This window comes from Takifugu flavidus, chromosome 1, assembly GCF_003711565.1.
Source record: "Takifugu flavidus isolate HTHZ2018 chromosome 1, ASM371156v2, whole genome shotgun sequence".
Lineage (NCBI taxonomy): Eukaryota > Metazoa > Chordata > Actinopteri > Tetraodontiformes > Tetraodontidae > Takifugu > Takifugu flavidus.
This window is the reverse complement of record NC_079520.1, coordinates 2252971-2276663: the sequence shown is the minus strand read 5'-3', so window position 1 is coordinate 2276663 and position 23693 is coordinate 2252971. Positions and strand designations below refer to the sequence as shown.

Sequence of the window (23693 nt, the reverse complement as noted above, 5' to 3'; positions counted from 1 at the left end):
GACACTCAGGCCTTATCTGTCCAGACGGCGGCGGCGCTCTGCTCCCATCTCCAAACTTCTTCATCTCCCGACTCTCCATCTATCTGCCTCAGGTCCAAAGAGTAAAAGCATTCTCTCCTCAATGCATACATCTACCAACAACAATCCAGGAGAGGGAGGAAACATTTGGGCTCCAATAAACCGGCTGATTTCAATTAAAGGACGAGTTCCTCCAGATCGTTTGAAGGAGTGTTTTATCTACGTCAACGTCCTTTTCACTCCAAACTGCTACAATTCTGAACCAGGCTCTTTTTGACACATGCAAAAATGAATAAAGAACACAGGGTTGAAGAGCACTGAGGTATTTCCCAGGACTCTGCTGATGCTCGCGTGTTGAAGACCTCGGTGTGACAACGTGCCGATGGAAACTGGAGGCAAAAATGGAAAGAAGCACGATGATATTTCAGATCAGTGAGAGCACAATTCCAGACAAAACTCATTTATCTATCAGCTCAAGGCTCAACCGATTCCTGCATATGATGTCAACCCAGTTCCTCCCGTGCATATAGGCTCCGCGTCCTCCTTTAGATGCTGTCTGCTTTCATCAACGTCATCTCTGTTGCCTTTGGTCCTGGAAACACGCCTCACTGAAAACTGCCCCAGTACACTGCACACGCTCAGCGACGCTCCCAGTACACGGGGGGGGGTACCAGTTGCACAAACACTTATTGGTCTATGAATTGTTGCTTTATAATTAAGTTCAATCCAGCCGCCTAATTCAGGATGGCTGTGCTAACTGTCGTGCCCACGTCGCTCATAAAACAATTGTGGAATATCTGTCGGGCAAATGCCACCAAAGTCCTCCGGCAAATCTCCAGACCAGACAAGTGCTGATAGGGAAGCAGAAAAAGGGTCGGAGCCCAAAAGACCTCTTCTGTAGTGCTGCCAAAACCGTCCTAAGCGCGCCACAATCTGGAAGCCAGCAGCGGATTCACGGGCAGAGACCAACACGGGTCCAATGGGGACAAACTCATGTCTGGACATTAACGGGAAGAGTCCCCAAAGGAAGTTTGGTCTCATCACTTCCTCCAACGGGTGCGTCGCTTGAACGTGGATGTTAGATCACAATAGAGCCTAAATTTTAGGACTTGAGGATGGAACAAAATGTTCCAATGAGGATCAATCACTTGGTTTAATAACACATGTTTCTATTTGAGTTGAGTGAACGTCGTTTTCCTGAGAAGCACAAATTGGAAACCCGATCCTGTTTTAACTGTGGATGCTGGAGAAGATGGAAACACTGATAGACTGTTGCCATTTTAGAGTAATGAGCATTTTAGAGATCAGAAACTTCAGTGTCTTTTGTGTAGTTTGGCTCAGATATACTCCAGTTGTCACTCATGACTTATATTAATTTAGATTTTGACATTTTCGGCCTTATCAGCCATTCTGATGCACAGCTACTCTTATTTTAGGCCCCTTTGATAAGATAAACACACAACTCACTGACAGTGAAATAATGAGAAATGAAAATGGGCCAATTATCCCCCCCCCCCCCAACCTCAGAGGAAGGTGGGATGAACATTTCCCTTTTTCCCTGTTTCATCTCCAGGAAGGAGCCAGGACGTCACGGTGAGGTGCAGAAAGGTCTCGACAGATTCTGGCTCCGTGGGATTCCCTCCTCCCCCGCAGCTCTTGCCTTTATTGCCTTTGTAAGCATTTTTGTTGCAGCTCCAACACATTTTTATCTGCTGGATTCCCCAGCGGCCCTGCTGGTACCAACACCGGTCCGCTCGTTCATACCACTCGATGCTAAAGGGGACGTGAGGTTTGGCTCTGCAGGTCGGCGTGATTACGGGTGATGTAATGACAAGATGCTGCTCGTTATCCCCAGACGAGGACGTGTTGGTGGCAGCCCAACAGACAGATGTGTGGAAGATACACATGCACAGATGCGTGCACGGCGACCGTTGATCCCTCAGTCTCTCCCTCAGGGTGGATCGGCTAGAAATGCTGCTTCGGTGTGCCGATGATCAGGAAGGAAGAGAACTGTAGTCTAGTCGGACGCCGGTGCAGTTTGAACGATGCGTTTTCAAATGAACACGCCCAGACCTGTGCACACCCTCCCCCCCAGGAATCCTCCAACTCCCCCAAGAGGAGTCAGCCCCCTCAAGTCACAACAGGGGGTTCAGAAAGGCAATAGGACAGCAGCGACACAGCATAAAGGCATGGTTGGTTCTGACGGCCGTTAACTCACCGCCTCTGAGTCTTCAAATCCATGCAGGTACAAGTTATCGTACATGGAGAGGTGAGATTCCGGGTCCTCGGTGCGAAACAAAAACTGTTGGGATCAAACTGGTCCAGAGAGGATGGAGGGTGAGGACAGTGGAGTGACAAAAACCAGCAGCTGTCTCTTTCTCCACATGAACGTTGACCACAGAGTAAACAGCAGTGGATTAAAAAAAAAAAAAAAAGGTGGAGCAGAGTGTTTTCCTGATGCTGAATGGAATGTTATTGCCCAGCGTTGGTTCCCATTATGAATCTGCCTGGTCTTCCCCAGTGGCTGAGCGGACCTGGCGTTTCATCTGCCTTCCCAGCTCAGACCACACAAGCCAATCCGCTTCTCCAGCACTGGCTGATGACAGAGGTGAGACACAGCCTGCTGATTGGCCTACAGAAGCTCCACTCCACCGTACAGAACAAGGAAGGGGGGGGGGGGGGTCTTCTGCTGCATCAGAGGAGCGTAAACCCACACGCGGTGTGTGCGCGGATGTATAATCAGATTTAAATTTTAGGTAGGAGTGTTGATAATCCAGCGCTGCTCCTTCTTTACAGCGTTGCGTTTGAGTGGGTGTTTCTCCTCACTCTCACTTTAACACCAGGCTCTCATTTAAAAATTAACACACCTGCAAGACATTTGATCCAAGCAAACTAAAAAGCATCATTTTACTCTCATTTATAAACCCTTCTCCATGGGCAAAAGGTAATTATTTCCTACTTAAATGGCTATTTATTACCGGCACCATTTTTAAATTCACATTTAATTGCAGTGATTTGGGTAACGCAACAGCTCCCCCTCCTGGTAAATCGTGATATAGCAGCTCTGCCCTTTCCTCAATCACAACGTAAATCTGTCTTGACATTTCACCGTCTCAAATTGGCCCCAACTAACAACAACTGGTCTCCATTAAGTCACTGATATTTAAATGAGTCGATTGCTGGATAGTGAAAGATGAAGAGGATGAAGAGGAGAAAGTTCTTACAGTCTCTCTTAATAAACTTCTTTCAAGTGAAAAGGAGGAGGCGCCATCATCAGCCCGTCTGTGCCTGACCCCTGCTGCTGAAGGGCAGCTGTTGCTATGGATACCTGAGGGGATCAAAAGCAGCCCACACCTCTCACCTGATGACGATCACAGTGATGACACAAATCACAGTGGGGGGTGGGGGGGGGGGGGGGGGGGTGTTAGAAATCTGTGAACGTCTGCTACAGAAAAGGAATTCGCACAAGTTTAAATTTATCCCTGTTTGTCTCACTTGTTTTTTTCCTTCCGCTACAAACCTCAGAGTTGTTTGCTGGCCTTTCCGTCATCCTGTGAGCCCCATAATTAATGCAGCAGTGTTTAATAATTAATGTCAGACATCAACCGGTTGAACATACAGCGCAAACCTGGCGGCAATACCTCGATTTCGGCTCCGGTGGCAACGGCGAACAAACGTGACACGGCTGTAAAAACTGAACTGCGCTGCCTCTGGATTCAGCGCGCTCACATGTATGAGCTGACCTACATGTAAAGGAAAATCCAGGGGGGACAGATGTGCACACTTGGCACTATCATAAATCACATCTGGCCAGATGAGGTTCATCAAGTTCCCGTGCGTTGCCGCTTTTGTCAGCAGGTCTCGGCAAAGCGGACCGATCTAATCCTCAAAGAGGCAGGTGGCGAGCCTCGAACGGAGGGCGCCAAGGTCACATGTGAAGAAGCGATAAAGGATGCGAAAGGCCCTGGAACATGGATAACCAGTGACACGGGCTCCTTGTGTCGCAGAACAGTTTCTGTTCCCTTGGCAACTCATTAGTAGTTAGGTAACTCTCTCCATCATTAGAAATATCTGCAGGGACGACGATGATTTAATTACTGCATCGTTAGGAGCAGTAGAGACCCAAAAAGCAGCGGTGCGGCCTAAATTTACACATCAGATTTTGGTTTAAAGGTTTGAAGGAGTTGGGAGGAAGTGACGTCAAACTTCACGATAAATTGGGATCACCTAGAGTTCAAACCTACATCAACCACGTCGTTAATCAGCCTGCAAAGGGAGGCGTCTGTACTGCAAACCACCACCAGAGGGCCTTCCTGCTTGGCTTCACTTCTGCTGCGGGCTCCACTTTATTGTGGAGGGCCCAGCTAGAGCTTCGCCATCCAAACATTTATGGGACGTGCGCGCTGAGAGGGAGTAAGCAGCGTGCAGACGGACGCGTTAATGCCGGTTATCACGTACGAGGAGGCAGGAAGTGGTGCTCGCTGCGATGGGACGGTGCTACCTGAGCTGTCTCACCTGTCTGAGGATGAAGCTGGTGGAGGTGGTGCTGCCGTCAGAACGCTTCAGCCGGCTGCGTCTGGAGTAGGTCCCTCTGTTGGCCTTGTGACAAATAAACAGTAGTTCAAGGTTATCGCGGGGCTCGACGATGCTATCGGAAACCCTTTTCATCCTTTCCTGCATGACCCAGTTTGAACGCGCCTGAAGTCATGAACAGGTCAAAACGCTGCTGCGAGAAGAGAAACGTGAGAAATGAATGTGAATATTTCATACGAACAATCATCCTCCAGTTCTATTTCCACGCTCATTCTTCTAATGGCTTTTGACAACCCAGGATCAGCTGACTTGAGCAATACTACTTCCACCGGGGACGTTCTGTGTTGGTCTCCGTTATCTAGTGGGTGGGGCTCTCGGCGGGTTTGCTGTTGTTGGCGACCAATGTAAATGTCACAGCTGGAGAAAATGTAGATGTAATGATTCCAGTCTGTGTTGTTATTCAAGCGTTGATTCCATGTGTGGTAGTTTCACCATTTATTTCTCTTTAACTTGACGAGCTCAGTTCTCAATGTTGGTCATCAATGTTAACATATGGAAACATTGAATTAAAATTATTAATGGCTTTGCTTTGGAGAAAAAAATTGATTTGCACCCACTCAGACGTTATAAAACACTAGTACTGATGCATACATGCATGTAGATGCATGTGTGTTAGTATATGCATATGGGTCAAACATTGGTTCTGCCGAACAGCCTTTTTGTTGAAAAAGCTAGTCGGGCAATTCCATGCATCACGAGTCCCATTAGAGGAGGCTAAATAATTAAGAAGCCAAGTTAATTTCTTTCCTAATAAATGAGATTTTAGCCATTTACCTGCAGGACCTCAGTTTGACTGATGACGCCACTGAGTCTCATTAGAAACGAGTGAACAGACGCGATAATCAATTTAAAAATCAAATATATGTCAGTGCTGTACAGATAGAACTGAATTAATGACGGGAAATGGGGAAGTGGCTTTATTGCGCATGGCGACGCCGTTCAAACACTTTCTTCTCCTACCTGGCTGACCGGCTTCTGCAGCGCTTCTCCTATCCCGTGTCGGGTGTAGATGTGCCGGGACATCTCGGCCAATTCGTCGGTCCAGGGAGGAGGCTGCCGCTCCGTCCCGCTCCACTGCTGACCGGGTTCCGCTGGCTCCAGTTTTCCTCCGTTTCCACCTCAACACAGCGGAGGACAGGAGGGAGAAGTGATTTACTGGCTGCGGCTCCAGCGGCGGATGCGCACCGATAAAAGTCCGTGGATGGAGACGGGGAGGAGGGGCGGATAACCCCTCCCCCTGCCCCTTCCCGACACGCCCCCGTCGTGCTGCGTTCACGGACAACGAAGAAAGTCTGACTTTAAAGATGACGCACTCAACGGAACAAAAGGTGTGAAAGTGAAGCGATTATTTACCAATTTAACGAAGTATTGTTAATTTTACAAAACTCGTCCCATAAACTGGGGGTTTAATATAAGCTTCTATTATATTATTAAGATTTCAGTTGCACCAGCACAACCAGTAAGTGGTTTTACTTTGTCAACAGTTTATTCTTTTAAAAAGGGACATTTTTCTGTTGCCTGTGAAGTTTTACCACCTAATAAATCAGGACAGTTTGCTCTCAGCAAAATAAGGACAGATGATAAAACCTCCTGTGAGTCTCAGACAGTCCCCAGCTGTGTGGTTTTCAGATGACCCAGTGAATTTTACTGGTGGCGCCAAGTATGTGTGTAATAAAAAGATCCTTCATCTACACCCTGAATAACACTGGCAACTAAATATCCTCCCAGTGGATCGTTCTGAAAATAAAAAAAGGCAGCAACTATAAAAAGACCCAAGTTTGATTTAAAAAATACTCTTTGGGGTATTCTGTCAGAGTGCTGGTGCACAGGGGGCAGAAAAGGGTAATTAGTCTGGAAGTTAGTGTTGAACAGGAATAATGTAAATGTACAGATGACAATGAATACAGGTGCACATTCAGGTCATTTTCTCATTTATTAAAGAATATTATACATATTGCTCTGTTACAAATGCAGTTTTTTAAAATCCTGGGCAAGGACATTTTCCTACGATATTCTTTTAAAATATACAGAATTATACATAGCAGGCGGATTTTGAGACTCAAAGTTTGTGTCACGCTCTGATTCCTACAGTTACACAAGGCATCCAGTGGTAAATACAAGGTGCAATGTCAACGTTACATTTACATCTAATAAACAAGCCAGCAAAGAAAATATGGACAGTTGTGAAAACAGGAACAAGGAATCTACTGCAGCTCCTCAGACTCCAGCTCAGAACAGCCAAAACCTCACATCTGTCATCATTAAGAGCAATGAATCATTTCTGCCCCTCAAAAACATTTTTGCCTCGGTAAAAACAAAAGGCACAGGCAGTGTAGGAATCATTACCTTTTTTTAAACAATGTCAATTATACATGTATGATCCAATACACAGAAATCAATACAGACCATGATATTGCCGGTATACAAATGTTTGTGGAGTATAAATGTGGAAAATTCCAACGTATGTGCATTTGCATAATTAAAACTAAAGTTTTCATCAGGCAAAAGGGTACCGATGTGATAATGGACAGGCAGCGGCTTATCCAAGTTCCAATAAAGTATTTAACCTTAAAACATGATAATAACCATGAAAATTATTGTTGCTTTACAGTGGACCTAAACCTTCAAACATGAGCATACCAAACATATATCCACCCACAAACACAGACGTCATGTTAAATATGTCAAACTGCAGCAGTAGGTTGGTGAAAGTGGAGCCGTAGCCAACAGTTGATGAGCAGACGGAAAAAATCAGTTTGTACGGCCTTCGAGAGAGCAGCTGTGGTGACAGATGTTGAGGAGGAAGAGAAAAAAAAGACACCACACAGACTATTCCTGACCAACCCAGAGGATTAAATTCACCTGCACACTTAAAAACAAGACACCGGTCCAAAAAAAACCCGACAAACGCTTCGCAACATAAGTGGAGCGCCGTAGCGTCCCGCCAGTCATCCGCATCAGAAGCATCTGACGGACCAGGCGTGATTCTGTTTTGATCAACACAGCTCTCAAATCAGGTTCCTCTCCTCCGGTCCCCTGCAGCCCAGGTCTCCGGTGTAGACGTGGACAGATGTGGACTGTTGCCTTCACAGACTGTGTGATGTGAGCAGACCACCTCCACAGAGGGAGAAAAGCACTTCAAAATGTGCACATGCTGACCCGCTTCCCCCAGAAGAAAGGTCACGGCATTCTCCAGCAGGGGTCAACTCAAAGACTGCTGTGTGATTACCACCTGCAACACTCCGATTACTTTAGTTGTGGCCAATGACGACAAAACGAATGACGGACTGATTCCCGATTGGAAAGAAAAGTCCTGGTTTTCGCACAGCAACGATTAAACTGTGCTTAGCTCAGGTGATCAGGCATGCAGAGAAAGTCCGAGTCGATATTCCGAGAAGCAGACGGCGATGGGCGGCTAACGCGCTGCTGGGGAACGGAAACATCTTAGTGTCTCTGGGCTTAGCTCAGCCGGGGCTTTACAGCAGAGGCTGCTGATAATACGCCGCCTGCTGCTGCTGCTGCTGCTGCTGCTGCTGCTGCGGCGCCTGAGGAGCCTGGGGAGGAGGGGCGACCATGGGATAGGACACAGGGGGCATGCCGGAGTTGTGATAGGTCGACATATCCATGGGCACTCCCGCCTGAGGTGCGTAGTGAGCTGCAGGAGCTTGGTTCATGTATTGAGCGTTCATACCACTGCTGTGAAGAAAATAAAGAGTAAATATAGAAACTCAACCAGTGCCAACTGTGAGGAATCGATAGTTATCTACAGGCTCGGAAAGGTTACCCTTTGAAAGGTTTTAGGGGCCGTGTTCTTACCTCATGTATTGAGGCTGGGCAGTATGGTTGCTAGGCGGTGCCGTGGCGTTCTGTGGCAGAGAGTGCAGCGACGCAGGCGACTCGTTGCTCATGGCATATTGCTGCGCAGGAGGCCCGGCTGGAGGCATGAAGGGAGCGCCGACCGGCCCCAGGTAGCCCTGGACAGAGCAGAACCAGGGTGGTTTGGGTTTAACACCAGTCCAACAGGTACTTCATAACACAGTAACCTAGAACTGCTGGACAAGAGGAATATTTCTACAATACCCTTCTCTGCCACCGTAATGCATAATTGGATTAATCCATGCTGCATGGGCAACAGTAACACTGCAGCAGGTTTTACGCTTCAGAAAATGAAGTGTAAGAGCATAAAGAGAGCAGTCTGGGCCTGAAGTGCTGGAGTGGACAATCACAGAGAAACCAGCAGGTGCAAAGGAAATCCAGGCAGGGAGGAAATATGGTGACAAAAGTCAACCTATCAGGCATTTGAGTGGCCAAATACAGCCCAAAAGGACTGAGACAGAAATAACTGAGCACTCAGGGTGAAGCAAAACCAACTCTCTGTTCTGGACACACAATTATCAACTGACTGGGTTTATTTGAGTCAGACAATAGTCCAATCCCCTTAGTGGACATGTCACTATCTTGGAATGTAATGATGGGATGTTAGCAGAGTACTGCTGTGTGCAATCAAGTGGTTATTAAACACCTGGGCCTGAGAGACGGTGTTAGGACAGGAGCTTCTGACCTGCATGGCTACAGCTGAACCTGCTGGTGCGTATTGCGTCTGCATTTTTGAGTAAGCTGTGTAGAAGGGAGCCTCGTTCATCAGCTTGTTGTAGAGCTCCAGAGCCTCCAGAACTTTGACGTTTAACTCTGAGAGCTCAGAGTGTTCTCTGAAACACAAAAATCAAATCATTCACAGATCTGGTCACCTTGTGAGTTTGCTGCTCTGAAGCCTTCGAAAAGGCCGCCAATAAAAGACATTTTTCTCCCATTCCAGAAAATCGGGAGTTTAAAGTTTGAAGAGTTCAGAAGATTAGTGAGAACATTCTGTTACACACCTGTCAATCTCCTGCAGCCTCTCATCAATCATAGGGTTCATCTGTTCGCAGGCTCCTGCTCAGATATCAACAGTTAGAGAGGCACAGCGCCACAGACAGTGATGGGATGTAGCGTTACGCTTGGTACCTTCCAGCTGAATCAACTCTGAGGAATCAGGAATAACATCTGCGGGGTCTGCGTTCTGCAGCAGCGCCAGGGTTCTGTCCATCTTCCCCTGCGAGGACAGGAGAGCAGCTTTGGGTTTGAAAAGGCGGCTCATCGGCATCCTGCACGTGCACAGAAGAATCACGGTACCTCGTCGATGAAGACGGGCTCAGGCTCCACTTTAGCAGCAGGGAGCGTCTCTTCGGGACTGGGGGTGGTTTTCGGCGCCGGCCACTGAGGGGAGGAGGTTGGGTTAGCAGTGCTGAGATCAACGTGCATCAATGTTCACGGTCAGACTCAAAGGGAAACGGTACCCATCTCTGGCTCAGCATCGAGATCGGTTGTGACAAAGTTGGAGGGGAAAAGTCCGATTCCTCTGTGGTTCTCTCCTTTCCACCAGTTCGGATCACTGTATAGTTTTAGACATAAATAGGATGCTACAATAGACTAAAGTACACATCCATGTTTATGAGTCCCACATGGAAACAAACATTACCTGTCATCCAAAACCAAAATGATTTCTCCTGTTTTGAAAGTCAGTTCGTTATCTTCAGCAGCCTCAAAGTCATACAGCGCACGGACCTTTCGGGCCTCCTGCACTACGCCGCCACTGGGTGGGTCAGCGTTCAGGGGCCGGTCTCCGTCTGCAGCTTCTGCTCCTGCAAGGACAATTCGATGGCTGGGAGGGAGAAGATGGAGGTGTGGGTGAGGAGGCAGACTGACGGAGGACATGGGCTAAAAAGATGATGGTAAACTAATATCACAACAGTTAAGAATCTCTCTACCTTTAGCCAGGTTCTCTTCATCCGTTGTTTTGCCGGCAGGAGTCGTACTCACCTTTCCGTTGGAACTCTGTGGTTAACATAAAAAATTATTATTTTATAATATATCAGCATACAAAATGGAGAGCAGAGCAAATGTGCCCGTACAACAACTATGATCAACCTACAGGCCATATCAAGTACTACAGGCTCAGACAGACAGCCATTATATGAGGCTTTCCTGTTACTCCCCTAACATGGAGCACTGCTATATTGATTATTTCTTGGACCTTTTATGCTGTTTAAATGATCAGATTCACCCAGCCATTAGTTTTCAGGAAGTAAGGACAGATAACTGACTCCACACAAACCAAAATAAGTGTTACATCAGCCCATTTTCTTTCTTCATAGACGATAAAAATAGTTACAATGCCAATACTAAAAATAAAGACAGCCCAAAACAGTGTGTTCAGTGACAGTACTGATGTTAGTCGCTGCTTTATGTCAGACAAAAACACCCTTCTATTCAGTCAATGACATGTATAAGTTGTTACCTAATAAACTCAGGCACTTAACAAATGTTCATGTGCCAAAGAGACAATAGTGCATCCAGACAATGATGTGAAATATGTCAGGAGGAATGTAAAGTCCCAGCGGAGGGCAGCGAAGCTATCTGCTTATATCTGCACTCTGGCGTCTACGTACTTGAGGAGCCGGAGACGGGAAACTGACGCCCTCATCTTTAAGAGTCTTTATGGTGGAACTGAGGAGGCTGAGCTGTGGATCTTTCTGGAAGTCTTCTGCCCACTCCACCATCAGCGCCTTCAGCTTCTCACACACCTTAGAATGAGCCTGCAGTACAAAAATCAAAGTTACATTCCTCTCCCCTGTTCCCAGGAGACGGTTTTTCCTCAGTCGCCGGGGGCTTAACATGCATTTAACACATAAATGATGTAGAGAAATAGAGATCAATTAACATACTCTGTTCAGCACAGTCCGCACTTCACTGGCAAACTCTCTTGAGCAGATTTCCAAGTGAAATACTTTGCCACAATTAGACACACATACACCCAGCAACTGTGAGGGGAAAAAAGCAAAAATCAGGTAAAAATCCAGACTAAAATGCTCTATATATTATAGCTAAAAGTCAAATTACTGCACATGAAACAAAGGTGAAGGTCTGGCTAATCTGTGAATCTTTTAGATAACATGCACAGTTATAGGTCATTTATTGATATTCAAATGAATAGGTCCTGAATATAAAGGAGTTAATGTATGTGTCCAGGGGGACTGGGGGACAAAAAGGTGGCTCTAATTTTGTTCGGTGCGTTAAATCCGACACTAAAATGATCTTGCTTTGACCTGGATCAATTACATTTTAACTGGAGTCACCTGAACACTTTTGATGGCAAAATAGGGTAAACGTCTCAAAAGCATCAAGTTTCAGCACCTTTTTATAGCATTAATAACACAACCTTAATCTTCCAATAGACAAGTACAAACATATGCTGTATATAACCCTGTGCTGTACACGTGAGATGGGTGATATAAAATGCATAGTTCTCTGTGGGAAGCAGGGTTCCAAACTTACATTGAGAGCCTGCATTGAGACATGAGGCACTTTATGGTTGACTCTTTTCATGATTACTCTCAAGCTGTCCTTTGCTCTGAAAGAGACAATTCATTACGTGCAAGCTGTCGGATGGAGAACACCTTCGGACATACGGATACATCTGCCAGCTGAAACAACAATGAGATTGGAATATTCAACACCGTGAGCTTACCCATTAGGGGTTGCTACAATCTTGTCGCAGATGTCCAATAATAGTCCCCAGTCATCTGCTGTGTTGTTTTCATTGGTGGCTTTTTCTGGCAATATTTTAGAGGAAAGGTTAATACCGTTCAGACAGAAAAGATATTTGCTTTGCTTTGCTTATCAGTCAGATAGAAGTCATCTGGAGGTAGACTGTGGTAATAGAAATACCTGGTTATAATACCATTGTCTGCAGGCCTGATGATTTAAAGAGTAATCATAATAGTAATAATGAACCATAAATAGTTCAACTGCAGACCACAAAGGGAAGTTTCGAAAGCCACGTTGTTGCTGTGCTGTATTTATTTTTTATTTTTTATAAAACTGCTTAATAACAGGAAATTGCTCAAAAGCATGTCTCCACTCATGACAGAGAAATTACACCTGTTTGGTCAAACTCGACCTCAAAAACTTTTTTTTTTTTAGACGAGATAATACCAAAAAGACAGATGCCGATACTATTCTTGATTTCATTTGAAGCCTCATTAACACGTCACTAAAATGACTGACCTAAATGGGAAATATGACCTGATTTGTGGTCAGCTGATGCCGGAGCTGATTCATGTTAGACATTAGCGATTTAGCTAACGTTAAACCCCGAGTAATTCATCAAGGAGGCCTGATATTTTAACTCTTATAGTTGACGAATAACTTATCTTGTGGATGTTGTTATCGGGTAAAACGGGCATTTTAAAACCTAGAATGGAACATCGGACTGAAGTCAAGCTAAACTAGCATTAGCTATAACAGTTGGCCCTATGGATAGATAGTTCAGAACACACAGTAAACACACAGAAAAGATATTTTCGCTTACCAACATCTACGTCAAAGGGATTCTGGGCAAATAAAGGCATTGTAACAATGTAAAGTAGCCAGAATATTCGGCGAAAGTAAAATGTGTATAATGGACCGACGAAACCTAAACAAACAGCGCTTCCTTGTCCATTAACGTCGCACCAGTTGCTCCTCGGGGGTCAGTCCCAGCGCTGCACGATCTGCGCATGCGCCAAACGGTTTACGTTCGTGACGCTTGACGGCAGACGCCGCGCACCAGACAGCATTGCGCATGCGTCAAATATAACCGTCGTTTATAGCACAGATTTTTTTTTTATTTTATTTTTTTTAAATGTTTTATTCCTCACAGGCTGAAAAGTAAAGCCTTTATGGGGGATGCTCCTCTATCTTCTAGTTAATAAAATGCACTTTCACGAAAGGTTTTTTGGTTTATTGTTCCCCTTTCAAACGAAACTACTCGAAACTACTTTAATAAAGCATTTGTTTATTAAATGCACATGTAGGCCGATGTGTAAGCAATGCAATTCCACATACGTTGATTTTTTTTAAATTCTTCATACAAAACATTATAGTCTGCTCAAGCAACATTCGCCTACATCAACAGTCAAAACTAATTAGAGCAAAGTCCATAAAAAAAATAGACTGGGTGAAAATTTGACAAAATGAAATTAGACAATTCCACAATAATCATGCGTCTCTGGTCCGTTGTACCCATTGATACCAACACCCTCACCAATCATCTTGGTTAAAGACACATTGTAGTGTGAGTGAGTGTGTGTTTTAAGGTCTGGCCTTCACGTACATTCTAAAGACCCCCCAACACACCCATCGCTTGCATCTACTGACTGTAGAACCAACTTCCGGCTCATCTTCACAGAATACAGTTTGAAATTAAATTAGTATTGAATTAAAGCTGAATTACAGTCTGATGTCCTGTGCATGGAACAAGCACGCATGAGTATAGATCAAAGATGACTAAAAGATTGGGGTAAATTCCTTAGAGCAAAAAATGTATCTAGTTTATAAAGTACCTAGTTTTTGTAAACCCGTTTTAGATCCAAGGACATTTGCAGTTTCAAAATCGTCACAGAACAGCCGACGCTGCAGGGCATCTTTCTTTCTAGAAAATAGGGGACTTTCCTTTGGAATATACCTACGCTTGAACATGTCAGCACACTTCACTCTGGTGCTGTTGGCCCTAAGAGCTGCATGTGACACAATGGGCCATCAGATCCGCCTGTCACGACTGGGTGGGCATTCAGGGTGATGTGCTGAATTGGTTTAGGTCCTGCTTATCAGAGGGAATTATTTATTTATTTATTTATTTATTTTTGCCGTATGGGAGCAACTGAGTCACCTGTAGCTTCCCTCACGTGTGGAGTACCTCAAGGTTCTATTCTTGAGCCCCTTCTATTTTCCCTGCTTGTTTTTGCTCTGGGATCAACAATGGAAAACAGAGCATCTTCTCCAATTTTTCTGCAGGTCATAGACAAATGTATGTGCCACCAACTTTTTGAGTGCATTGAAGAAATCAAGGCTTGGATGTCTTCAATATTCTTTATTTTTAAAATAAGTTTTAACTCAAGAGTGAAAGCTGGGTGAAACACTGGCTAATGAGTTTAAACCTGAAGCTCAGATTGGCTCAGTGATGAAGTCCAGCTACTTCCACCTGAGACACATGGCCAAGGTTAAGTCATTTGTCTCTCAGCATCACTTGGAGATTTTATTTAATGCTTTTATTACATCTCACCTTGATTACTGCGGTGCACCCCAGTGACTAATCAGATGGCTCTCCCTACTGCAGGCAGTCCAAAATGCACATCAGGCAGACTGAAAGAAAATAAAATAAATAAGTTTTTAGGAGCCTCCTAAAAACTAATTTATTTTATTTGGCTTTTTAACCCTGTATGAAACGCTGCAACGTATTGTTTGTGGCTTTAATTGTTGATCTGTTTGTTTTACTAATGTTTTCATCGGTGTGCAGCACTTTGGCTACACTCTGTTCTTGTTAAGTGCGTGATAAATAAAGTTGTGCTGAGCAAACAGGAGATTGAAACTAGAGGAATACTGCTCTCTTGTGGATAAATAGACTCATATCAATTCTTTCAGGGAAGAAAATACAACAGTATTATTTCTGCCATCTTTCTCTGACTTTAGAAGCTGAAAAAAGAGAGAGCTTACAAATCAGGTTGAAAAACAACATCTTTTTTTTTTCAAAAAGAGAAATCAATTACAAGTGGGTTTAACAGATAGCTAGATTTACTCACTCGTACCCAGTGAAACAGTGACACCTCGTGGGAAAATATAAATTCATAAATGAGATGGGTTTCTGATATTGTGCATAGCTGAACGTTTCATCATTGCACTGTATAGCAAACAGATAAGGCCCTTATGATGGGGCCATTCATTATTGTACAGTTGAAAGCCACCATATTTCACCTGCCTTCATGTTTGAAACCAACACTTGGCATATTCTGCAAAATCCCAAAAGGAACTGCATTTTCTTTACATTTCACTGAATCTGCCAAAGTCAACACAATTTCCTTACTGTTATTGTGCATCGTTGCACCATTATACCGATATGCACAAGAACGTATACTGTATAAGTGATATTTCTCTATAATTTAAACAACATAAATGTTCATAAGTAAAATCACTCCCTTTTCTCTTTTTATTGTCATGAAAATAGCACATAAGCAAGTCAAACGTTAAACAGCACCAGCAGCGTTTTAAGCCAAATGCGGAAGTAAAGCGCACCGAGTGGCTCGCGTCGACCAATGACGACACTTCCGCTTCTGATCTCTGCTTGTTTCCGGTTTCTGTAGGTTTCTGCGAAGCTGTCAGTCGCCGTCGTGCTAGACCAGAGGCTATCGAGGGTAGAAGAGATGTCGGCGGCTGCTCCCGGCACCAGCAAGGCGGCCCAAAGTGATGTGGCTGCGAAGAAGAAGAAGGGACCCGGTGCCCTGGCCACGGCCTACCTGGTTATTTACAATGTTGTCATGACAGCCGGGTGAGTCGCGTGTTTGCTAATACTGCTACGGTGGAGCGCGTGGATGTCAAGGCGCCTTTGGAAGAGACGCGGCTAAATCCTCAAAAGATCCACGTTGTGTTGATTTTTGTTTCGTATAACTGCTTAATGATCAATCTGAAAATTCACAACCTGCACCAATATAAGCATTCATTATTGTAACCGCATGCTGCGTGCTCTGCTCCATTGTTAGTCAATGACTTGTAGAGATTAACGTCAACTGACTGAGTACAATGACTGACTGTCAGGTCTGTGGCTGACACAGGACGTGTGTTGTCCATAGACGGTATTTTAAGTTTTAAGACTTCTTTTTATATACATAATCGAGAATGACTTCTCTGAATCATTTCTTTGCCTCACGACGACCTAATGATAACTGTTTCAGTGCACCAGAGACGCCCATTTTATGACCTCCATACAACTTGACCCACATACAGGCTTAGGAGTGTGTGTCCCTCATTGGTTTCAGACTATTGCACAACTGGGTAATGGTTGGAGTTTGCTCACTCCTCCAACTAGTTAGGTCACTTTGTGTGTCAGCATTGTGTGCGTGCATGCCCGTGTTTCAGTGTTTACCTGACTGACTTCTGAAGGAGACATCATCATTCTTCACACAGGAATCTTTTGCCCTGCTGGAGTCCCTTTAGACCTCATTAGGGTCTTGAGTGAGGACAGGCTCATTCATTTATTTACACTAAATTCTCACACTTGCATGAATCTCTGCACTTGAAATGCGTCCTGCCGCGCTGTATCCTCACTCTTTTTTAGGGCTCAAGTTAAACTGATTTGTCTTTACTTGCTTCAGCTGTTGGTATCTTGTCTTTTTAGCAACTTTGTGATATCAAGGCTGTTTTCTTTGCAGATGTAATGTTACGTATAAAAATGACCTTTTTTTTTTTGCAAAGTTTGGTTAAAACACACTGATCTATCATTCAGAAGCATTTACAGATTTAAGTGCAAAATAAATGTCCTGTGTGTGATTGTGTTTGTGTGGTTTCTTTTCTGTATAAATCCCATTTCTGTCATTCTTCTGCAGGTGGTTGGTGATCGCTGTGGGACTGGTCAGAGCCTATTTGGCCAGAGGAAGCTACCATGGGCTGTACTACTCCATCGAGAAGCCTCTGAAGTTCTTTCAGACTGGTGCTCTTCTGGAGGTGAGATGGAAGGTTGCTGCTTCATGCAACACCACATATCTGCTTCCCTTCGAGGGGATCAGGTGTTCTCTTTCCCCCCGTTTGTTGGCCCAGTTTCCTACCCTGGCTGGGATGTGACTGTGGTTCCCATGAGATGGCAGATAAACTACATTTTGTAAGAGGATGTGACTGATTTAAGAAAGTAAAATAACATTATTGAGCTCTATTGGGAATTTTCAGTTCACTAAACAGATAAACAGTTGGCCCAGTTGCACAGGGTCAAGGTTCAGTTTTATTTGATTGAAGTGACCCCCTCCACACGCACGCTTATGCTAACCAACACAAATTTTCCTCGATTTAGAGAAATAAAGCTCTAAATCTCTTAAAGTGTTGGATTGTTACTGCATCACACATTCAAAACATCCTTAATGTTCATTTTAAATCGAGTGTTTTAACGTTTTTTTGCGCCCTGCTGTTGTCCAGAATGACCCTCAGGCATGTACAGTAACACATAGTTTCACAAGCCAGTTATCTGTACACTGGTTGGTATGTCCTCTACAACATTGTCACCATGGTAACCAAGCGTGCCATTCGCACCGCATTAAAGGCACAGAGCATATTGAATACTTTATTGATATTTTCTGTGATCCCACTCAGGAAGCATTGTGTAAAATAACATTACACTTTTGTACTCGCAGAAACACACACACACACAGTTGTGTCTCACGTTCACATTAATTGAAACAATTAACAGCAGTGTAACCTTTCTCTGCTGTCAGCAGTGCAGAAAGTAATTCTTTTAAATTCCCTTTTCTCTCACAGATACTGCACTGTGCTGTGGGTGAGTTCCCTCCTTCGCCATCAACTGTCTGTTATTGATTCGTCAGACGTGAATGTATCGTATCAATGTGTTGTACATGAAAATGTTTGATCCAAGCTTTACACCCCCACCAGGCACCTGTAACCATATTTGTTGAACCAGTGAGTGTGTGTTATGTTGCAGCGGCCTGATGTGACATCAGATGAGTGTAATTATGCCTCAGTAAGCTGCACATGTATCACAGCTAAATATGCACAGACGCTGGCTGGTGTTTGGCTGCCACGCTTCAGTCCATTTGCTTCGTTATCAAGGATTAATGGAAGATTACTTAGCCTCCCTGCAGCTGCTCTCTGCTCAGAACAAACACACACTGCTGTAGGCTTCTCTCTGGAGCTGAGATCAATACGCCCCATTCAATATATGGTGCCATTTACACGCTAGTGCTCTTTCAAAAATAAGAGTAATACGGCATTTCTAATCTGTTTGATATTTGAAGTGTGGGCAGTGATTCCGACTCACACGTCGCTGTCGTCCTCTCTCATTTTCCAGGAATTGTGCCGTCTTCTGTCGTCCTGACTGGATTCCAGGTCCTGTCCCGGGTCTTCCTCACCTGGGCCATCACACACAGCGTCAGGGAGGTAAAATGCCCCCTTTTCTTGAAAGTTTGTTTGAAATAAGTGACCCAGAACTGTTAAAATAAACAAGAATTCCTGTTAATATACTGTTTGCCCTGTTAATAGATGGGAGAGGTCTAACTGTAAGTAAAGTGAGACGGTCTTGCTGTAGGGTTGCAGCATTGTCTCTGCTGAGCTTCAGTGTAGCAAATAACAGGAATTTTGAGGTGGAAATCCTTTCTTTCCTATGTGTGTTTTTGGCTGCCATTCTTTCCAAGCCAATTAATTCATTTTCCCGTCTTTGTGTCCGTTTTCCTGCATCATTTCAAGCGTGCTCTTTCTGACTTAACATCATATTTGCATTGGTTTTTAACTGTAGCTGAGGACGGCGACCGTGCACCTGCAGTGTGTTTGACAACAACAGCATGGTTCTGCATTAAAGGCTCTTGTTTGTTCTGTCGTACAGCAGCATGTTGTCACCTCTGCTGCTCTTTGGTCCCGCCGCCTCACCTGCGCCTCTCCTCAGGTGCAGAGCGAGGACAGCGTGCTGCTGTTCGTCACAGCCTGGACGGTCACGGAGATCATCCGCTACTCCTTCTACACCTTCAGCCTCCTCAATCACCTGCCATACCTCATCAAATGGGCAAGGTAGGAACGGTTGGCTAACCTGTCTTGTTTCTCCAACTGATGTTTAAAGATGCCGGTTGGCTTGTTTGGTACTTTCTTTTATGACTCTGGTGTTTCTGTAAATGAATCCATTCCTGAATAAGGCTTTTATTATGAAAGAGTGTCACTTGTGGAAGATTGTTACTGTACTTGCAAGATGCTGGCTTGCAGTTAAAATAGTTAAATAGCAGTTATTGTATGTGATTCTAGTCTGAAATGATCACTATTCCTTAGGCAGGCTTACACTTTCCATTAATAATAATTAGTGGTAGGAGCTCCTTGCATACACACACATCTGTCTCTTGGTATGCAGGGTATCCTTTTAATCTGTTTCTAGTTATTTGCTAAGATTTCCAATAATCCTAAATGGTATTAAACTCCGAGTATCTGAAATACACCTTCTGCTCTAGATACACCTTCTTCATCGTGCTTTACCCCATGGGAGTGACGGGGGAGCTGCTGACCATCTATGCCGCGCTGCCCTACGTGCAGAAGACGGGCCTGTACTCGATCACCCTCCCCAACAAATACAACTTCTCTTTTGATTACTACGCCTTCCTCATTGTCGTCATGCTCTCCTACATTCCACGTAAGTCATCGCACATTTTCCTTTTGCACATTTAATATATTCTCTGTTAAATCACAAATGGATCTTTCCGCTGAAGTGATTGGGGGTGATTGTGTATAAAAAAAGATCTCTTAGAGATTAAAAGGCGCAATATTAAAATGCCAGTGACATAAGGACAGGACAGATGAAGCACAAGACAAGACTACAGTTGGAGAAAATAGTAAAGAAAATAATTTTTAAATCTGAACTTTCATTGTCTTCAGTCAATGTACTTTTGGTGTCCTAGTGGTTGAGTCGGGAACTGCAGCACCGCCTTTCTGGACCCTGCTGCACCTCTCAACTGGTACTCTAAAACGAGTTACCAAACACAACCCTAGTCTATTGTATTGGAATGTCTTTCTGTTGCTAACAACGTTTCGATAGACGTGGCTCACAAGAGTTTAAATCACCTGCTCGCCCAGACCTGGACCTCATACTGACGCCTGTCCGCCCTCTCTCAGTGTTCCCCCAGCTTTACTTTCACATGATACGACAGAGAAAGAAGGTGCTGGGCCACGCGGAGGACTACAGCAAAGTGGAGTGACCTGACCTCAACGGCAAGAGCGACTGAGTGAGAAAGAACCTAGAAAAACCAAAAGAGGAGGAAAAAAACAAACACAAGGTCCAGTCAGAAGTGGCCTGGATGAAGAAAACTCTTAACAGTCAACCTTCTCCCCCCCCCCCCCCCCAGCTCTTGTCCGGGTGCTCACAGTCCATCAGCGACGGTTGATCTTTCCAGTTCCAATTTATTAACGATACGCAACGAGTAATTGTTTAGTCGGGGAGCTCGCAGCAGGAAAGAAACTGTAGGTTGCCATGGATACGGTTAAGCTGCTGTCTGAGCAATGAGCAAATCTGGGGCACAGATGAGCATTAAACTGAGCGCCTTTCTTTAAAACGTCATTGTTCCCACACTGGCGGTGATTTCTGCAGCTCGTTCTGTCTGAGTTAAGAATCTCTTCTGCTTTTATGGCAGCGAACGTGTGACGAACCCCGGTCGTTTGCATCTGCACTGATTGTTTGTGGGACTTTTCTTTTTTTTTTTGTCCCCCAAATTGCTTTGATTACATAATTGAGTTGAATAAACCTCTCGCTTTCTGAGTCTGCATGTTTTTTTTGGTTCGAGCTGCTCGTGCACACTGCTGTCTGTTAGTTTGGATCTCTGTCAGTTTCATCTTGATCACATGACCCTTTAATGCTGACTTGTTTAACATGAACGGTTTTTTGGGGGGGGGGGGGATGTGCCGCAGCCCCTCGCTCGTCTTATCTCTCCTTTAATGCTCTTGCATTCAGAGGATTGCGTTTTCTTTGGCGTTTTTAATTTGGGTTTAAAAGAAAGGGAATCTTTAAGACCAAAGCAGCACAACACACAGTAGCAGCAGCTTCCGAGCTTTAACTTGTGACCTGTAGCCCCAAACGTGGATGTAGGATTTACACCTTTATGGACTTTTTGTACAGAGTGACGTGAACATAGTTTGGTAGTTTATTTATTATTCCGTCTCCTGAATATCTGTTGTAAAACGCTGAGTCAGATGAGTCTCATTTTCTGTACCAGAAACGGGGAGTTTTGTAGTTGCTTTTGGAATTCTGACGGCTCAAATTTTAGGCTTTTTTTTGTTTGTTTTTCTTGCTACATTCTCTTCCTTCCTCTCTAGACATGTCTTCAGTGTTTGAATTGATCCAATAAAGTCCAACTGTAGATTGCTTTCTCCGTCTTGATGCCCTGATTGCACACGGTCCCCTCGCCTTTTCCTGCCTGTTTCCCTATGCGTTCCCTGTCATAGCCGGAGCGGAATGATGGCGACGTTCCAGCTCAGACGCATGGCACATGTAACTGGTTCTACTGAGGAAAGTTTTGATACCGCCGTTTTGTTCTTGCATGGGCCCAGTCAACTTTGTACAGGTATGAACGAGTATATATTTACAATAAACCTGTCATAAGAGCAAATTCATCCCTTTTCATTATTACCGGGCTTCTGATGGACCTCTGCTAATTTGGGGGATAAGAAAAGAGGTTTAACTTGTGCTTTAGCGCGAGTGTGTGGGATGACTCATTTGTTCGTACACTGTGTGGGTGGGAACATTATACAATTCATGGCACATTGAAGAGCAGCTGCACATCCAGTCTGCAATAATTTCAGAATTAATCAAGCTCAGGCGAAGCCGATACAATTATTTCATGCTACGTCCACGTCTGAAAGGAAAATTACTGTCTCATCTCCTCTGAAGAAGGCTTCATGGAGTGGCCATTGTGTTATAATGAGCTGTTCTATCGAACATGTCAGCTTATACTGGGACTGCTCTGGTTTCTGAAGATGAAATAAAATGGCAACACATGTTGCATTAGTCATTTTGATCTGACAAATCTTTAAAATCAACTCAAAATTCAAATTCCTTAGATAAAAAGCAGCAGAGTGGATCTCGGTTCACATATTTTCTGTATCAGTCTTCATGGTTCTACCTTATCTGCGTTTATCTGTCTGGATTGTTGTGTTACCAAGTTAGCAGAGATATTTTTTTCAAATCTAATAGAACTACACAGCACTGAAAAACTCGAGGTTAAAAAAAATGCAATAGTGCAAAAATCTGAATGGTAAAAGAGAATTGTGAGTGCGATATTTTTACAGGCTTCACTCTGGTTGTTATCCTCACCGGTTCAATTCTGCACACGTGTTCGCACGTGCGCACGTGCGTGCTCTACAGTCTCACTTTTGGATGGAAAGTGACCTTTGGTACCGCTCCTGTCCACGGTGCCCATGAAGCATCCGGCTGCTGGGGGCTGTTACGGTGTCATGAAGGGGGTGGGACGTGTTTCCCTGCAGGGATAATAGCTCTGCTCCAGACACCTGAATGTTCCCTGACTCAGAGGCCTGACCTTCCTGCCAGCCTGGCCAGTCAGCAGACCAGAGAATCTGGGAATAAATAAAGAAGCAAATAATTAAAAAGAAAAAAGAAAACACTGACTTCAAGAGAAACTTCAGCAGAATGGATCAAAGTCACGAGAGGGAAGATAAAACCGAATTTAAGGAGTTGAATCAAGACAAGTTCACATCCGACTGAAATCTGACATTGCTTGATGTGAGTAGAATATTTAAATATGGCCACAGGACCGCTGATCACAGCAAACACTCGGCTTCCTGTCACGTGGAGGCATTTTAAATTTACTAAGCGCACAATGCAAATAGGACCAATGTAACTTGATTACAACTCCAGAATGAGACGCCACTCATCACAGCCGAGCCAAAGCCTGATTTAGGCAGTTTTTAACACCAAACTCTTCACTTTATAGTTAATAACAAAGGTCCAAAAACACCACCACCATCCTTGAAATGGTCATTGGATGGGGATTCCATGAGTTTCAAACAAAACTGTGAAAAAAATCCAAATCAAATCAGGTATCAGTTAAAAAAAAAATCTGTGCACTCTCTATTTTTTATAATTGACATGAATAATGTGACGTTACAGGATTATTTAAGAATATTAATCACCAGATGAGGTCCAGTGCAGTTATATACTGAGATGTGCACTCACCTACACCTGTTTCTTGTTTGAGGGTCGGGGTTCATTTAAACCCCAGTTTGTGTAGGAGTGCGTGTAGGCGTGCGTGCGTGTGGGGGTGAGTTCGTGTGAGTGTATGACGGCGTTCCAGCTGTGCGTACCGGTCCGCCCATTCGTCGAAAGCTGGCGGGGGTCGCGCAGCCTTGAAGTTGATTGACAGGCGTGCGGTCCAATGGGTGCGCGCCAGTGCGTGACTCACCGCCCTCCCGCTTCCAATGGACGCGCGGGGGCCAGGCGGGCTCCAGGAAGCACCCTTGGTTGAATG

General features: G+C 44.5%; 3 protein-coding genes and 1 long non-coding RNA gene across 7 annotated transcripts in view; 1 reads left to right on the top strand and 3 right to left on the bottom strand.

Annotated features, from left to right (window-relative positions):
- cacnb4a (calcium channel, voltage-dependent, beta 4a subunit) overlaps window positions 1-5818 on the bottom strand; it is a 16144-nt gene extending 10326 nt beyond the window's left edge. For 2 of the 4 annotated variants that reach the window (XM_057025603.1, XM_057025608.1), the window contains exons 1-2: window positions 5572-5818; window positions 4534-4617 (exon numbers count right to left, since the gene is read on the bottom strand). In XM_057025603.1, the coding sequence (XP_056881583.1) occupies window positions 4534-4617; window positions 5572-5634 (147 nt within the window). In that variant the 5' untranslated portion in view covers window positions 5635-5818. Of the gene's footprint in view, window positions 1-2236; window positions 2518-4533; window positions 4618-5571 lie in introns of those variants that run through there. The other 2 variants (XM_057025622.1, XM_057025615.1) reach the window with 2 other exon arrangements.
- Window positions 5819-6525: 707 nt separating this feature from the next.
- Window positions 6526-13211, bottom strand: stam2 (signal transducing adaptor molecule (SH3 domain and ITAM motif) 2). The gene is given in 15 exon segments (XM_057041202.1): window positions 6526-8307; window positions 8428-8585; window positions 9173-9320; window positions 9489-9543; window positions 9616-9703; window positions 9784-9867; window positions 9943-10042; window positions 10130-10250; window positions 10253-10312; window positions 10419-10485; window positions 11100-11246; window positions 11376-11471; window positions 11986-12061; window positions 12179-12263; window positions 13022-13211. Coding segments are annotated over 15 exon segments (1545 nt in total). The 5' UTR covers window positions 13062-13211; the 3' UTR covers window positions 6526-8087.
- Window positions 13212-15788: 2577 nt separating this feature from the next.
- Window positions 15789-21818, top strand: hacd2 (3-hydroxyacyl-CoA dehydratase 2). The gene is made up of 7 exons (XM_057031286.1): window positions 15789-16012; window positions 17067-17184; window positions 17986-18004; window positions 18533-18621; window positions 19124-19245; window positions 19674-19852; window positions 20332-21818. The coding sequence occupies exons 1-7, from the start codon at window positions 15888-15890 to the stop codon at window positions 20412-20414; spliced, it is 735 nt and encodes a 244-aa protein (XP_056887266.1). The 5' UTR covers window positions 15789-15887; the 3' UTR covers window positions 20415-21818.
- On the bottom strand, window positions 17438-23622 carry LOC130524834 (uncharacterized). Its single transcript, XR_008950259.1, has 3 exons — window positions 23402-23622; window positions 22523-22782; window positions 17438-18671 (listed from the first exon to the last, which is right to left on the bottom strand). It is a non-coding gene; the product is annotated as an uncharacterized LOC130524834 (long non-coding RNA).
- Window positions 23623-23693: the final 71 nt, after the last annotated feature.